General features: G+C 46.5%; 1 protein-coding gene across 1 annotated transcript in view; it reads right to left on the minus strand.

The window, feature by feature from the left end:
* Positions 1-14,216, minus strand: part of ARL5A (ADP ribosylation factor like GTPase 5A) — a 30,979-nt gene extending 16,763 nt beyond the window's left edge. The window contains exons 1-2 of the mRNA XM_060256940.1: positions 13,712-14,216; positions 3,526-3,586 (exon numbers count right to left, since the gene is read on the minus strand). Coding sequence (XP_060112923.1) covers positions 3,526-3,586; positions 13,712-13,757 — 107 coding nt within the window. The 5' untranslated portion in view covers positions 13,758-14,216. The remainder of the gene's footprint in view (positions 1-3,525; positions 3,587-13,711) is intronic.
* Positions 14,217-18,355: the final 4,139 nt, after the last annotated feature.

The following is an 18,355-nucleotide window of genomic DNA, read 5'->3' on the forward strand; positions in this document are numbered from 1 at the left end:
TGGAATCATGAAACCTGAATGGACAAAAACTAAATGGAATGGAAGAGGTCATAAGGACAGGAAGTAGCAAAGGCTTAGCCAAAAAAAGTTAGATGAGTCCAATCTGTGGTCTTCATAGATAAGCTGTAAAAGACAAGTGTTACTTTTTTCTAAATATGTTATTTAACTTATTTGGTAACAAAACGTTTCTTTGTTTTGTTGTATGACATGAAAACAAACATGCATCAAGTTCTTGTCTTTGCTTCCATGTATGTAAACTTTTATACCAATGTTATTAAGTGACTCAGGAGACACCTGTGCCTTTTCTGAGCAATATTCCCTTATGTAGCACCTGCCCCATATCTCAGGAAAGTGGGCAAATCCTTGCATGATGCTGCTTCTGACTGGCAGGTGGTTCCAGCCTTCCAACAGCCACTGCCAGAGGAATGGCTAAGCTGTGGCCATCCCTGAGGTACAAGCCTCATGCTAAAAAGAAAAGCAAATGTGGCTCTTTTGAATGACAATAACTGTGACTGTGGCTGTAGACCAAGTACCATTCAGTGGTTGTAGACGAATTGATTTCTTAATCAGTTGCCTTCTATACTGGCTCCGGTATCAATTAAATAGAGCATGTGAAAGCAATCACGGAGTTATGAAAAACTGGGGAGAAGTTAGCTTTTTGTTTCAGCTAGGATTAGAGGTTAGTTTTGTTTTTTTTTTAATTTAGGTGGTGGCAGCTGAGATTACTCCTGTATTTATTTATATACTAAAACGGTAGTGCCATGGCTTTAATAAAGCTCTAGGTAACTGTGAAGAGTTTAGGATTAAGTTTTGGGGTAGCCATTTTTAGAAAATTTGACAACTCAAAACTCTGAAGGAGGAAAAATTAGTTTGGGGTTTAGGGTTTGTAGAGTCTTTCGGGATCAAGTGCCGTGTTCTACTGGAGAAAGTTTTCCTTCCAGACGTTTCGTTCTCAGCTGCGGAGAACATCCTCAGTGGCGTTGCAGCCGGAGCAGGCGCTCAGACCTTCTTGGCTGCTGTGCATTGAGTGCGGCCAGGGCTGCTGGAGAGCTGCTATTTCTAGGCTGGAGGGGGTGTGATGAAAGGGCAATTATTTTGTGGATGTGCCCATTGTTTGGTGGGGCTTCCTGGAAGGGTAGTGATAAGGAAACTGGCTGTTGAATATGAAGGTCTGAGTTTGGGGTTTGTTTGTTTGTTTTTTTTAAAAAAAATTGGGCTGGCTCTGAGTGCCCAAGAAAATTTATCAAATTTGTTATTATAAGGGGAGAGCAGCGAGGAATCATTCTTCACATGCAGTTTTGCAACAGTGTCAGGAAGAATGGTTGGGCTTGATGTGAACAAATACATATTTGGAAAAGAAGGAATGTGGCACCAGTCAGCTTGAAGGTCACATTATCTATCTTCATGTTAAACTGAAAATATATTCACATTTGTAAGCTGCCAATCCTTGTTAAGGTAAAGCCTGTGAAATTTCAGTTGTCACATGTGGAGCATCCTTAGTTTATCTCTCAAAATACGGATAAAGGTCAAATGAAACTGAACGATCCATTAAGGAGGAAGAGTGTAAGAAGTGACATTTGAGATGTACCAGTTCGGAAAAGGCTCTCGAAATCTTATTTGTAAAACTAACTTTGAGGATTATTAAACTTGTGATATATTGTATCCTTGGAAAGTAGTTCCTTCTTAGGCGAGAGGAAATCTTCAAACTTGGCCCAGCAGTGTGGTAGGATGCAACTTACTACCTTTATGCCATTTTTGATATTTCAGAAAATAGGCTTATTTTGTTACTAAATTAAAATGTTGCTTCAAATAAATGTTATTTTCCTAACTATAAAACTTGACTGAGATAACAAGTCAAAGAGAAGAGTTCCATTCTAGCCTTTTTTCCTGCTATGCCACATTTTTCCATACAGAAAACTGTCTGACACCTACTGTATGAGATGATACAGTCCAGCACAAGCTGCATTATATGACTGTCTTTAGTGCTAGCTTGGTTCTGCGTAGGGCTTATACAATACTCCTGTAAGGCAGGCCACTACATCATTTTTATTTTGATATTAAAATGGGAAATTATCAGAAACAGTAGTAAAAAGGTAAAGGTAGTCTCCTGTGCAAGCACCGAGTTGTTACCAACCCATGGGGTGATGACACATCATGACTGTTTTCTTGGCAAACATTTTATGGAGTGGTTTGCCATTGCCTTCCCCAGTCATCCACACTTTACCCCCAGCAAGCTGGATACTCATGTTACTGACCTCAGAAGGATGGAAGGCTGAGTCAACCTAGAGCCAGCTACCTGAACCCAGCGTCTACCAGGATCAAACTCGGGTCGTGAGCAGAGCCTGGACTGCAGTACTGCAGCTTACCACTCTGCACCACGTACGGTGGTAGAAGACTACTAATGAGGACATGCCTTAGATGAAATATGAACTGGGAACTTCCAAGCACACCCTTCATGTTCTTAATCACTACCTCACAACAGCTCTCCAACAGTGCAACTTACCACTCACTAGCAGCTATACTAATCTTTCTGAGGTGAAAAGAACCCTGAAAAGATACTTTCCACCCTAATGAAAGATCAAATTGGATGTAATATTATCTGTATAGTAGATTGGTAGGTAGAATAAAAATTGTATAGGGTAATGACCATATTCAGCACACACTAGGTGACGTATCAGCCATTCTGAACACATGGGCACTTTAATATACATTTCAACAGCAATGAGAAAGCCTAAAAGCATTTACATAGCATTACTTCTTCTAAGACTGAGAGACTGCACATCAGTTTTGAGTCAGCTCAGGGAAGATGACAAGCTCTTGCTGATCTGCTAAAGTCAGGGAAGGCAACATTTACAGAGATGCAAGGCTCTTTCTGGCCACAATATGTCACTACCCCTTCTACCAGAGTTAAAAGTTATCACCTCAGATAACAATAAAAGTTACCAGGTCACATTACTAAGCAAGTGGGATCTAGCTGGAGGAAAGGATACATCCCAATTCAAATCAGCACAGTGAGGTAATGAAAAGAGCAAACGCTGATGGGGTTTATTAGGGAAAAGACTGAACATTACACAGCAAGTATTATAAATTAATTCAGCCACATATGAACTTATTTTAAGTGTATCCTTTGACTCATATAGGTCCATATCATAGCTCACAAACAGTTACTGCCCTTTAAAAAAAGGGGGGGGGGGTTTACTATACAGTTGAAATAGGTACAAAAGATCAACTAAAAGACAATTAAGGGAATATTTTCCCTATGAGGCACTGCACATTTTGGTTTAAAAGAGACAGTAGAGATATATGTTATAAAAAATACCAATGATGTGGAGAGAATGGATGGAAATATTCCTTCCTTTCTATAATGCTTCTGATGATAAGAGACAAACATCGGGGGCAACTTTGATACCTTTAATGCAGGAACAGAGAGAGTATCTGCCTGGCTAGTGGGCAAAAAAACACTGAAGTACATATAATTCAGCATTCTAATAAGGCAATTCTAGTCACATGTTACTTCATACTTACAACTGATAAAGTATAGTCGTTTTTCCTGCATTATCAAGGCCAACAATGATCACTTTGTGCTCTGGAGGGGAAAAAGCCAAGAGGAGATAGTTATATACATGGTAATATCACCTTTGTAGCTTTCTATCATTTTTTTTTCCAGGTTTGCTCTTTTATTTACCGCACATTTATCTTCCCTAAGGCAGAGTCACACTTTTTTTAACCAGCTGAATCTTACAAAGGCTCTTCTCCCTGCCCTTAAAGGGCAAAGCCAGAGTTTTTACTTTAGTATATTCTAAAGGCACATCTACAGAATTGAGTTCTTCAAGATCCAAGCAAAAAGTCTATCATGGTAGGAATAACACAGGACAAAATGGTTTAGAAGCAGGCCTCATTTTGGGCAGGAGCTCACACGAGTGGAGCTCTGGAACCTTTACATTTTATTGTGTTATTTCTTTCTTACCCCCCTCCCCCAAATACTTGCTTCTGGGTTCCACTGTTCAAACCCCCTGAACGCTAAGATTTGAATTTTGCTGAACTCTAAGATTTGACAAACTTTCTAATATTTTCCTCCACAAAAAAAAAAAATGGGGAAAATAACCAAAACATATAAAGCAGACATATGGAAATCTTCATCATGCCACTGTGCCCACACAGGAGAAAGGGTTTAAAAAGTATGATGGGAGTAAGGTTTTATTATGACAATTATAATTCAAGAAGCATTTTAAGGTAGATGCTGAGCTGATATAATTTAGTACACCTTCCGTGATGTTAGGGGTTTGTGGCATATGCAAATGAGTTGTGCTGATGAGCTCCAGCACCTCTTTTTCTACAAATGACCCCTGTTTGGAAGGTATATCTTCTTCGGAAGCAGGCTGGTATTTTACCTTCATCTGATATAGAACACCACTGTCTCTTCTCCTGGTATCAGAACCTGCACTAAGACAATAATCAAACTAAAACTCCACATGCTTTGAGAATATCTGCAGCAATATTCTAGCCACAAAGCTATCTTTATTTTCTTTACATATCTTTGGTGTAGTGGTTTGGTGTAGTGGTTAAGTGTGCGGACTCTTATCTGGGAGAACCGGGTTTGATTCCCCACTCCTCCAACTGCACCTGCTGGAATGGCCTTGGGTCAGCCATAGCTCTGGCAGAGGTTGTCCTTGAAAGGGCAGCTGCTGTGAGAGCCCTCTCCAGCCCCACCCACCTCACAGGGTGTCTGTTGTGGGGGAGGAAGGTAAAGGAGATTGTGAGCCGCTCTGAGACTCTTCGGAGTGGAGGGCGGGATAGAAATCCAATATCTTCTTCTTCTTCTTCTTCTTGTATTTGTTCAAAAGCTGATTACATTGTAAACAAACTATTCACCATCCTAACAGATAACAAATATGACCTATATTATGTCTTTCCCCACAACAGTTCTTTTAAATATTTACATATTTCTGTAATGGTTGACATCAAAATGATCCATTCAGTTATGCGAACAAGTGCTTTGAAACAAATTAACTTTGATTTATCTCATGGCTACGCATACTTGATAGTACCATGACAGTACATCTCTTTATATTTGAAATGTAGAAGAAGAAGAAGATGATGATGATATTGGATTTATATCCCGCCCTCCACTCCGCAGAGTCTCAGAGCGGCTCACAATCTCCTTTACCTTCCTCCCCCACAACAGACACCCTGTGAGGTAAATGAAGATACTGGATTTATATCCCGCCCTCCACTCCGAAGAGTCTCAGAGCAGCTCACAATCTCCTTTCCCTTCCTCCCCCACAACAGACACACTGTGAGGTAAATGAAGATACTGGATTTATATCCCGCCCTCCACTCCAAAGAGTCTCAGAGCGGCTCACAATCTCCTTTACCTTCCTCCCCCACAACAGACACCCTGTGAGGTGGGTGGGGCTGGAGAGGGCTCTCCCAGCAGCTGCCCTTTCAAGGACAACCTCTGCCAGAGCTATGGCTGACCCAAGGCCATGCTAGCAGGTGCAAGTGGAGAAGTGAGGAATCAAACCCGGTTCTCCCAGATAAGAGTCCGCATATCCAATGTTAGAAGATGAGCACAATACAAGAACTCGTGGGCATTCGATGAAATTACTGAGCAGTCAGGTTAAAACGGATAAAAGGAAGTACTTCTTCACCCAAAGGGTGATTAACATGTGGAATTCACTGTGGAATTCACTGCCACGGGAAGTGGTGGCGGCTACAAGCATAGACAGCTTCAAGAGGGGGTTAAATAAAAATATGGAGCAGAGGTCCATCAGTGGCTATTAGCCACAGAGTGTGTGTGTGTATATATGTGTGTGTGTGTGTATATATATATTTGGCCACTGTGTGACACAGAGTATTGGACTGGATGGGCCATTGGCCTGATCCAACACGTCTTCTCTTATGTTCTTAAGTGAGTGAGCCTAATATGGTGTAGTTGAGGTTGTTAGATCCAGTGATTGTGTTGTCTGGGTATATGTGGCATTCAGACTTATTGAAAGCTCTGGTACCAGTGTCCACGTCCAAATTAAACGTTGTATAGAATCATAGAATCACAGAGTTGGAAGGGCCATACAAGCCATCCAATTCAACCTCTTGCTCAATGCAGGATCAGGCTAGCATGTTCAGATGTCGCTGAATTCTACCTCTATCTTCTGATGTGTTTGCTGCTGCTCCAGATTTGATGTCATGCGTAAATGTCATTGTGGGCGAGTTGTTTAAGATTGTGGGGTTGTTTGTGCACAAGAAAATGTTTGCCCCCTAGTAGAGAACTGTCATTATCCAGGAGAGGTAGTTAAGTCACTGATGATGCATTGAAATGTTTTGAGTTGAGAGCTGTATGTGACCACTAGCGATGTTCTGTTATTGTCTCTTTCGGGCCTGTCTCGCAACAGGTTCTCTGGGCACCATTCTGGCTTTCTTAATCTGTTTCTTGACTTCATCAGGTGGATCCTTTAGTTTCAAAAAGGTTTGTTGTAGACCCCTCAGGAGAGAATCTCTTTCTGTAGGACTGGAGCAGATGCAGCTGTAGCAAAGAGTCTGCTGTATAAAATGGGTCATTTATTATGTTTATGGTGGTAGCTGGAGGCATGTAGATATGTTTGTCTGTTTTCAGAATAAGGTGGTGTCTATGCGCCCATTTTGTATTTTTACAGTAGTAGTCAGAAAATGTATTTCTTGCATAGATTGGTTCATTGTCAGGTTGATAGTGGGGTGAAAGTTGCTGAATGAAGGGCTTCTTTACCATTTGTCCAGACGATAAAAAATATCATCAATTTACTGCAGGAATAAGAGAGGTGAGAGTGAGTAGAAGTTCGGGAAGCGTTGCTTCAAGGTGGCCATAAAGACATTAGCATGTTGTGGGGTCATATGGGTGCCCATGTCTGTACCGTTGATCCGAAGGAACACGTTGTCACTTGATGATGGATGAGAACAAAATGCCATAGTTTGGTGGCAAAGTCAGCTGTGGTGTTGTCAGAAGTCATGTTATGGTTTTGTAATCCATCTTTGCGTGGGATTTAAGTATACAGCACCATATCCACGGTGGCTAAAATCTTTGGAAAGCTATTAAAAGATTACATTTTCCTCAGAAAGTCTGATTTAACTCAGTAGGTCAATCAGTAGATCAATCAGCAAAATTTTATATAACTGAACCACAATAGACTAACTTTGATGGGGATAGGTGACAGGGCATACATTTATTTTTGAAGTTGTTTTGGCATCAAATAATTAATGCCACTGTTTTCAGATTTTTTTTATCTTCTAAAAAAAAACTGGAGAGCCAGTTTGGTGTAGTGGTTAATTGTGCGGACTCTTATCTGGGAGAACTGGGTTTGATTCCCACCTCCTCCACTTGCACCTGCTGGCATGGCCTTGGGTTAGCCATAGCTCTGGCAGAGGTTGTCCTTGAAAGAGCAGTTGCTGTGAGAGCCCTCTCCAGCCCCACCCACCTCACAGGGTGTCTGTTGTGCGGGAGGAAGGTAAAGGAGATTGTGAGCCGCTCTGAGACTCTTCGGAGTGGAGGGGGGGTTATAAATCCAATATCTTCTTCTTCTTCTATCTTCTTCTATCAATCTTTTTCTACAATGACTTATCTGCTGAGAAACTCTTTGCATCTGCCACAGATCATGGAAACCACAGACAATTTGGTGACATGTTTTAAAACACATTAAAGTCCTTAGAGTGCAGCCTAACAGAAATGACTCCCAGGAACAAGACCTGGGCTTTGTTTTTTGAGCATGAATGCAGTTCTGGCTGGCTTGGCATCCGGGGATGTGGCCTAATATGCAAATAAGTTCCTGTTGGGCTTTACTCTACAAAAAAAAAGCCCCGAATGAGACTATGAGTGGCACTTCAGGCAGCTGCAGGGGGTGGAGGAGAGAAGGTGAGAAAGCTGTGCTCTGTGCTGCCTGCAACCACCACAAACACCTGTGAGAAGCAGGGAAGCTGCGGCTCTCAAATATTATACGCCCACCAAACTGAATCCGGAAAGGTTTAGTTTGGTTGGTGCATTGGGTGCAAGTTTATTTTGTCCTTTTTTCGTATAGGAGTTATTATTTAATTAATTTACAACATACATAAACATACAAATTAATGTACAATTAAAACAGCATGTAACTTAATTAAAATTATAAAACATAGATGTCGGCACCTTATAGGTTTTTCTATATCCTAGACTTACGAGGACATCCTGCTGAGGGGGGAAAGAAAACTTACAAAGTATCTGGGGGGGGGGGGCGGAATGGGGAAAGGAAGGTGCCAGCCAACTAATAAACTGTTGTTCCCTTCAACGAAGAGCCTTGCGGAACATTTCTGCCTTGCAGGTCCTGCAGAACTAAATCGGGGACCCTGATGTTATCTGGCGGAGAGGTCAGGGCCAGGACTAAAAAGGCTCTGGCCCTCGTCAAGAACAGCCGGGCTGCCCTGGTGCCGGGGATCACCAGAGGGTTATTACCAGTGGAGTGCAAAGCCCTTCCGGGGACATATTGGGGGAGACAATCCCACAGACACGCTGATCCCAGACTGTTCAAGGCCTTAAAGGAGAGCCAGTTTGGTGTAGTGGTTAAGTGTGCGGACTCTTATCTGGGAGAACCGGGTTCGATTCCCCACTCCTCCACTTGCACCTGCTGGAATGGCCTTGGGTCAGCCATGGCTCTGGCAGAGGTTGTCCTTGAAAGGGCAGCTGCTGTGAGAGCCCTCTCCAGCCCCACCCACCTCACAGGGTGTCTGTTGTGGGGGAGGAAGGGAAAGGAGATTGTGAGCCGCTCTGAGACTCTTCGGAGTGGAGGGCGGGATATAAATCCAATATCTTCATCTACCTCACAGGGTGTCTGTTGTGGGGGAGGAAGGGAACATAAGAACATAAGAACATAAGAGAAGCCATGTTGGATCAGGCCAACGGCCCATCAAGTCCAACACTCTGTGTCACACAGTGGCAAAAAATGTTATATACACACATACACTGTGGCTAATAGCCACTGATGGACCTGTGCTCCATACACTGTGGCTAATAGCCACTGATGGACCTGTGCTCCATATTTTTATCTAAACCCCTCTTGAAGGTGGCTATACTTGTGGCCGCCACCACCTCCTGTGGCAGTGAATTCCACATGTTAATCACCCTTTGGGTGAAGAAGTACTTCCTTTTATCCGTCTTAACCTGTCTGCTCAGCAATTTCATCGAATGCCCACGAGTTCTTGTATTGTGAGAAAGGGAGAAAAGTACTTCTTTCTCTACTTTCTCCATTCCATGCATTATCTTGTAAACCTCTATCATGTCACCCCGCAGTCGACGTTTCTCCAAGCTAAAGAGTCCCAAGCGTTTCAACCTTTCTTCATAGGGAAAGTGCTCCAGCCCTTTAATCATTCTAGTTGCCCTTCTCTGCACCTTCTCTAAAGCTATAATATCCTTTTTGAGGTGCGGCGACCAGAAAGGAGATTGTGAGCCGCTCTGAGACTCTTCGGAGTGGAGGGCAGGATATAAATCCAATATCTTCATCTACCTCACAGGGTGTCTGTTGTGGGGGAGGAAGGAAAAGGAGATTGTGAGCCGCTCTGAGACTCTTCGGAGTAGAGGGCGGGATATAAATCCAATATCTTCATCTACCTCACAGGGTGTCTGTTGTGGGGGAGGAAGGGAAAGGAGATTGTGAGCCGCTCTGAGACTCTTCGGAGTGGAGGGCGGGATATAAATCCAATATCTTCTTCTTCTTCTTCTTAAAGCAGGAGTCCCCAACCAATGGTCTGTGGACCAGTACTGGTCCGTGGCCTGCTAGCAACTGGGCTGCGGAGGAAGGCAGAACCTCCGAGGCTGCCCCTCCCACCCACCTGGGATCTGAGTAGACAAAAGAGGCCGTGAGGCCACGCTGCCTCTTTCGTGTGCCCAGACCCTGGGCCAGCAGACCTCTGCAGATCATCTGATTGGCAGGGGTCTTTAAATGGGAGGGGGAGGCAGATTGACCTTCTGCTGCCTGGCCGCCTAGTGCCTCAGTCTTACCCCTCCCCCCACTTAAAGACCCCAAGGGGCAGAGAGGAGGTGCAGGAGGGGGCAGCCTGTGGCAGCAAAAACCTCAGTGCCCCCCCCCCCCCCGGAAAAAATTTCTTCCACAAAACCCATCCCCAGTACCAAAAAGGTTGTGAACCACTGCCTTAAAGAACCAAAACCAGGTGGAACCAGTTGCCGGAGGAGGTGAGGGCCCTGCGGGACCTTGGTCAGTTCCGCAGGGCCTGTAAGACAGCCCATTTCCAGCTGGCCTATAACTAACTGGCATTGGAAGCTCTATAGAAGATTGCAGTGTAGTATTCTGATAGATCGCTTGCTTTTATGTTTTACCATTTTACTGTTTTAACGGTGTAATTTGTTGCATTTTAAATCCAAAACCTGTGTTAGTTCTTATGTGTTGTAAGCCACCCTGAGCCACTTCGGTGGGAAGGGCGGGATATAAATTGAAATAAACTGAAACTGAAACAAAACCTTCAATCCGACTCAGTACTATAGCTGGAGCCAGCGTAGCTGGCACAGCACAGGTTGAATATGTGCTGAATGTGACATTCACATCAGGGCTTGCACCACGGCATTCTGGACCCTTTTGTTTGAATTAGACATACAGATAGCTTTCAAAGCTGGAGAATGGCTGATGGTAACAGTTTCTTCTCCGTATGTCTAGGTCACAGCAACTTAAATAAAAGCTTTACTGCTTTACTGCAAGGTAATGTGTTGTCCCTGCACTGGTACAGAGATAAAATGGAACTCTTACCTGCCTAAATTCTCCGCACACCAGTATCAGCTCAGCTCTCATTACAGATTTTTCCATTATTGATACGACAGAAACAAGAGAACTACATTTTCATCCCTCGGACCTGGTTTCAAATGGCACTTGCTCTGACAACATAGCTTAAACTGCACAGAGCAAGTTACAGGCGCCCATCTGAGCACACAAAAGAATGAGAACATAGACTTGAAAGATGTCAACTTCCGCAGCTTCTACCAATAAAATATACCACTGTCTACACCTGTCCTTCAGGTACTCTTTCAGCCAAAGAACCTCTACTTGCTCCTCTCGAATGACAAATGAGACACTGCATGTAGTAAGTGAAAAATCTAGGTTGCTGGAATACTGCATATCCAGTGAGAGAAAGTAAAAAGGGTTGGATCTGGCCTATATCTCTCTGGGTGCACCACCAGCAACAGGATACAGCAGTGGCATCCATGAAAATCTAGATGGGATCAATCCCGTAATTTTTAAATATATTAATACACAGTAAACTTCAGTTCCAGAACAACACTCACCTTTTCAAAGCACATGTTTCACTTGAATACACCAGCTGACTGACATTTCTCACTATATAACCCTCTTAATATCTCCAAATTACCGTCATTTGAGCCTACTACCTGTCGTTCTCGTCACCTTCCTTCCTCAGCCACATATATCCTCACCTCAGACACACAGAGGTTTCTTGCCCAGTGCCGTAATAGGCTTTGTCCCATCACTACTCAACAGCCTCAAATCCAAAAGACCACAACACACAGTATTTGTACAGCTCACTTTGTAAACATTCACAAGTTACCACAGTTCAATTTCCTTAGAACAGCCCTGTAAGGCAGACCAATACACACTGCAGACAAACAAACAAACAAAAGGGCTGAAACTGGAACTGACATGCCCAAGGCTACCTAGTAAATCTGTGATACCCAAGCAAGAACAGGCACTCATTAAAAGTACCTTCTCAACCCAATCATAATATTCCTCTACTTCGCATATACCTCACTTTCCTTTCCAGTGGGACCCATTATAATACTCTCCCCGTCTCTATTTCAGCCTCACAACAACCTTGTGAAAGGCTGATTGTGCGGGACTGGCCGAAGGCCACCCCAGCAAGCTTCCATTATCAGTGAGGATCTGAACCCAGATCTTGGTCCAACACTCCAACCACTACCCAACAGTGGCTCAGTCCCCACCATGCTCGTTTGACATACAGAGTCTGAAAGAAAGGGGCTACAATGACTGTTCCCCTCCTCTCCCCTTGCAACAGAGAGCCAGTTTGGTGTAGTGGTTAAGTGCGTGGACTCTTATCTGGGAGAACTGGGTTTGATTCCCCACTCCTCCACTTGCAGCTGCTGGAATGGCCTTGGGTCAGCCATAGCTCTTATCTGGGAGAACCGGGTTTGATTCCCCACTTCTCCACTTGCACCTGCTAGCATGGCCTTGGGTCAGCCATAGCTCTTATCTGGGAGAACCGGGTTTGATTCCCCACTCCTCCACTTGCACCTGCTAGCATGGCCTTGGGTCAGCCATAGCTCTCTTATCTGGGAGAACCGGGTTTGATTCCCCACTCCTCCACTTGCACCTGCTGGCATGGCCTTGGGTCAGCCATAGCTCTGGCAGAGGTTGTCCTTGAAAGGGCAGCTGCTGTGAGAGCCCTCTCAGCCCCACCCACCTCACAGGGTGTCTGTTGTGGGGGAGGAAGGTAAAGGAGATTGTGAGCCGCTCTGAGACACTGCGGAGTGGAGGGCGGGACATAAATCCAATATCTTCATCTACCTCACAGGGTGTCTGTTGTGGGGGAGGAAGGGAAAGGAGATTGTAAGCCGCTCTGAGTCTCAGATTCAGAGAGAAGGGCGGGGTATAAATCTAGAAGAAGAAGATGAAGATATTGGATTTATATCCCACCCCCAACCCCAAAGAGTCTCAGAGCGGCTCACAATCTCCTTTCCCTTCCTCCCCCATAACAGACACCCTGTGAGGTAGATGAAGGTATTGGATTCATATCCCGCCCTCCACTCCGAAGAGTCTCAGAGCGGCTCACAATCTCCTTTCCCTTCCTCCCCCACAACAGACACCCTGTGAGGTAGATGAAGATATTGGATTTATATCCTGCCCTCCACTCCCAAGAGTCTCAGAGCGGCTCACAATCTCCTTTCCCTTCCTCCCCCACAACAGACACCCTGCGAGGTAGATGAAGATATTGGATTTATATCCCGCCCTCCCACTCCAAAGAGTCTCAGAGCGGCTCACAATCTCCTTTCCCTTCCTCCCCCACAACAGACACCCTGTGAGGTAGATGAAGATATTGGATTTATATCCCGCCCTCCCACTCCAAAGAGTCTCAGAGCGGCTCACAATCTCCTTTCCCTTCCTCCCCCACAACAGACACCCTGTGAGGTAGATGAAGATATTGGATTTATATCCCGCCCTCCCACTCCAAAGAGTCTCAGAGCGGCTCACAATCTCCTTTCCCTTCCTCCCCCACAACAGACACCCTGTGAGGTAGATGAAGATATTGGATTTATATCCCGCCCTCCACTCCGAAGAGTCTCAGAGCGGCTCACAATCTCCTTTCCCTTCCTCCCCCACAACAGACACCCTGTGAGGTGGGTGGGGCTGGAGAGGGCTCTCACAGCAAATGCCTTTTCAAGGACAACCTCTGCCAGAGCTATGGCTGACCCAAGGCCATTCCAGCAGGTGCAAGTGGAGGAGTGGGGGATCCAACCCGGTTCTCCCAGATAAGAGTCCGCACACCAAACTGTCTCTCCACAATTCTTCTTCTTCAACGCAGCAACTTGTCGACGTGGAAGCAAGTCCTTCCGAGATTCGGCCTGCAGCCTGGTCCTTTCCGACCCCCAGAATCGGGGAGCGCCTGGGCCACGCCAGGCCCCTTGCCCAGCCCCTCCGACACCAGCCAGCCAGTGCCCTCCCCTCCCCTCCCCGCTCACCCTGGTGGTTGAACAGCCTCCATATCCGGGTGAAGAGGATTCCCATGCTCGGAAGCCGGGGCTGCCTCGGGACGGCTCTGCCCTCTCGCCCAGCCTCAGTCTCGGGATGCTCCCGCCCGGGCTCAGCCCAGGGCGGCTCAGACTCGGGCCCAGCTACGAGGAGGGAGACGGCGCCGGAGAGCCGCAGGCGACGGGAGGAGCAGGCCGCGTGCCTCCGAGGCGACGGCAGCTGCTGCTGTAGTTCCTCCCAGCAACGCTGCCGCGCGCCCCTCTCTGCTCCTCACGGACATCGCCTCCACGGGCCTCTCCGCCACGCTTCGCTTTTCTAGGCCTCAGCGCTTTTGGGGGGGGGGGGGAGCACAGAGCCTATGGAAGGAGTGGAATGAACCCCGTCGGACACCGTCCGCCAGGAAGCAAGCCAGCGCGCACGCGCCCTCTTCCTCCGCCGCCGCCGCCAGCGCTACAGCAGCTGTTCCCAGTCACGCCGAGAGACGGAGGGGGATACTGGGCGGGGCCTAGGAGGAGAAAAAAAAACCGTCTCCTGACGTTGGGATTGGACGCTGATTAGCATACGCCGCCCCGCCCACTGCTCGGCGTTCTCGCGCTCAGAGTCAGAGGCCGAGGAGTCATGTGACTCAACATAATGCTAATAGTAATAGTACTAATACAGCATCTGCAGCCACTGTGGCCGGACCTGCCTGTCCCGCATTGGTCTTGTCAGCCACCAGCGAGCCTGCAGCAGACGTGGACTATTGCACCCTTCTTAAATCTTCGTTCGCGAAGTCAAGCCCAGAGAGAGAGTAGGGTTGCCAATCCCCAGGTGGGGGCAGGGGATCCCCCGGTTTGGAGGCCCTCCCCCCGCTTCAGGGTCGTCAGAAAGCGGGGGGGGGGGGGGAGGGAAATGTCTGCTGGAAACTCTATTATTCCCTATGGAGATTTATTCCCATAGAAAATCATGGAGAATTGATCTGCGGGTATCTGAGGCTCGGGGGGGCTGTTTTTTGGGGTAGAGGCACCAAATTTTCAGTATAGCATCTAGTGCCTCTCCCCAAAATACCTCTAAAGTTTCAAAAATATTGGACCATGGGGTCCAATTCTATGAGCCCCAAAAGAAGGTGCCCCTATCCTTCATGATTTCCTATGGAAGGAAGGCATTGAAAAGGTGTGCCGTCCCTTTAAATGTGATGGCCAGAACTCCCTTTGGAGTTCCATTATGCTTGTCACAGCCTTGATCTTGGCTCCACCCCTAATGTCTCCTGGCTCCACCCCCAAAGTCTCCTGGCTCCACCCCCAAAGTCCCCAGATATTTCTTGAATTGGACTTGGCAACCCTAAGAGAGAGAGAGTACTAATACAGTTTATTTATAAAAAGGGTCCAGGCAAATAGCTCTGAAAAACCTCAGTTGAGACCCTGGAGAGCCACTGCCAGTCTGAGTAGACAAGACTGACTCTGATGGACCAAGGGTCTGATTTAGGGTTGCCAAGTCCAATTCAAGAAATATCTGGGGACTTTGGGGGTGGAGCCAGGAGACTTTGGGGTGGAGCCAAGAGACTTTGGGGGTGGAGCCAAGATCAAGGCTGTGACAAGCATCACTGAACTCCAAAGGGAGTTCTGGCCATCACATTGAAAGGGACGGCACACCTTTTCAATGCCTTCCTTCCATAGGAAATAATGAAAGATAGGGGCACCTTCTTTTGGGGCTCATAGAATTGGACCCCCGGTCCAATATTTTTGAAACTTTAGAGGTATTCTGGGGAGAGGCACTAGATGCTGTACTGAAAATTTGGTGCCTCTACCCCAAAAAACAGCCCCCACAAAGCCCCAGATACCCGCAGATCAATTCTCCATGATTTCCTATGAGAATAAATCTCCATAGGGAATAATAGAGTTCCCAGCAGACATTTCCCCCCCTGCCCCCCGCTTTCTGACAACCCTGAAGCGGGGGGAGGGTCTCCAAACTGGGGGATCCCCTGCCCCCACCTGGGGATTGGCAACCTGTCTGATTCAGTATAATGAAATCTCATATGTTTATATTCCGTCCTCCCCGCCAAAGCAGGCTCAGGGCGGCTCACAACGTATAAATTCAGTATACAATAAAACATCCGTACAATTCAATAAATAGTACATTAAATAAAACCATCGTTTAAAACCAACATTGCTATTATGGGCTCATGCACTCTCTGTCACCGATTCAGCCTCCCAGGACATTCATAGGGGAACCTCCACGTAGCTGGTTGATTGCAAAAGAATTTCAAAAACAGACTAGAACAGGAGATTGCTGAGTTACAGATTATTACAAGCACTCGGGACAATGGAACTCGCTGGGGTTTGAAAGAGAGATCGGTTTCTTAACTCGTTGCCACCCATTCAGTTTTCATGTCTGTTTGTACACTCTTTTTATTCTGCTGTATGCTTGCTGCTGTTCACAGGTCTTACAAACTGTCTTACTCCAATCTTAGCTGTATCTGTTGCTTAGTTACGTATGCAGCCTGACTCTAATTAGCCCATCCTGGCAACACCCTTCCTATCTTCTACCAATATGTAATAGTTGGTGGCTTCTGTTTCATTGTATCTGAAGAAGTGTGAATGCAACACAAAAGCTTATACCACAAATAAAATGTCGTGGGTCTTAAAGGTGCCACTGGGCTTCTGCTACTTCAGAGCACAGATCGATTCAGGCTAAGAAGAAAAAGATATTGGATTTATATCCCGCCCTCCACTCCGAAGAGTCTCAGAGCGGCTCACAATCTCCTCTACCTTCCTCCCCCACAACAGACACCCTGTGAGGTAGACGAAGATATTGGATTTATATCCTGCCCTCCACTCCGAAGAGTCTCAGAGCGGCTCACAATCTCCTTTCCCTTCCTCTCCCGCAACAGACACCCTGTGAGGTAGATGAAGATATTGGATTTATATCCCACCCTCCACTCTGAAGAGTCTCAGAGCGGCTCACAATCTCCTTTCCCTTCCTCCCCCACAACAGACACCCTGTGAGGTAGATGAAGATATTGGATTTATATCCCGCCCTCCACTCTGAAGAGTCTCAGAGCGGCTCACAATCTCCTTTCCCTTCCTCCCCCACAACAGACACCCTGTGAGGTAGATGAAGATATTGGATTTATATCCCGCCCTCCACTCTGAAGAGTCTCAAAGCGGCTCACAATCTCCTTTACCTTCCTCCCCCACAACAGACACCCTGTGAGGTGGGTGGGGCTGGAGAGGGCTCTCACTGCAGCTGCCCTTTCAAGGACAACCTCTGCCAGAGCTAAGGCTGACCCAAGGCCATTCCAGCAGGTGCAAGTGGAGGAATGGGGAATCAAACCCAGCTCTCGCAGATAAGAGAACTCTGGCTGACCCAAGGCCATTCCAGCAGGTGCAAGTGGAGGAGTGGGGAATCAAACTCAGTTCTCCCAGATAAGAGTCCTCCCCTACAACACACACACTGTGAGGTGGGTGGGGCTGGAGAGGGCTCTCACAGCAGCTGCCCTTTCAAGGACAACCTCTGCTAGAGCTATGGCTGACCCAAGGCCATGCCAGCAGCTGCAAGTGGAGGAGTGGGGAATCAAACCCGGTTCTCCCAGATAAGAGTCTGCACACTTAACCACTACACCAAAATTGCTCTCCCCTTGAATCTCCCTCTCCCCCCCCCCCCACCTTGTGATTTATGTTCTATGAGGACAGGGCAAGCCTGGGCTGAAAGCTTGAGGCTTTCTTTGTTCATCTTGACATCTAATTGTCCTTTTAAGATGACTTAGATTTTGAAAGTTCAGTAAACATTGCTAAGGAGTAGGTAGAGAGACATGTTGGTTTCCTAGGGGAGGGGAAGTGAAAGAGGGATGTCTGTCAGAAAACTTGGTGATTTCCAGCTGGCTATGCACTCAGTTGCCCCGTCTTAGTAAGCATGAGTCCTGAGGAAGGGTGAAGGGTACTTTCATGCGGCACCTTACAGGATTTTAAATACCAGCAGAAGCTTTTGTGAACTGGAAATTAGGTTTGCCAGGCTCCAGATAGTATCTGGAGATCCCCTGCTATTGCCATTGATCTCCAGGTGCCAGAGATCAGTTCACCTGGAGAAAATGGCTGCTTCGGAATTATGCCCCACTGAAGCCCCTCCCCTCCCTAAACCCTGCCCTCCTCAGGCTCCAGTCCCAAAATCTCCAGGTATTTCGCAACCCAGAGCTGGCAACCTTGGATGTTGCTGGTCTTGTTTTTCCTTCTGTTTCATGGCTTCTTATCTCCAGCTGAGAGGCATGTTGGCTGGAATTATGCATAAGGAAAACTTCCTTGTTTACTTTTTTGAGGATTGCGTTGGTCAAACTATTAACACGTCTAGCAGAAGTCTGAAGGGATGTTTAGAGAAAGGGAAATTCTTGGCATATTAAGGAACCTTTGGTCAGGGAAAGAAATCCCCTGCAAGCTCAGGGCTACTGTGGCTTTGTTAGATGGAAGACTAAAGAAGCCTGCACAGTTCAGTATGAGCTTGTAAGAGAATCATGATCAGCTAACAGATCACTAGCCTATTTCTGGCAGTCTATCACATGCCTGGGGGGTTGTGGGGGGTGGGCTCCCTCTGGGAAAGTGCCCCCCCAGGGAAAGTGCATGCGCAATACATAGCCTCTCCTCTCCTGGTGTAGTGAACGCCGC

The sequence above is a fragment of the Heteronotia binoei genome, chromosome 16 (genome assembly GCF_032191835.1).
Source record: "Heteronotia binoei isolate CCM8104 ecotype False Entrance Well chromosome 16, APGP_CSIRO_Hbin_v1, whole genome shotgun sequence".
Classification (NCBI taxonomy): domain Eukaryota; kingdom Metazoa; phylum Chordata; class Lepidosauria; order Squamata; family Gekkonidae; genus Heteronotia; species Heteronotia binoei.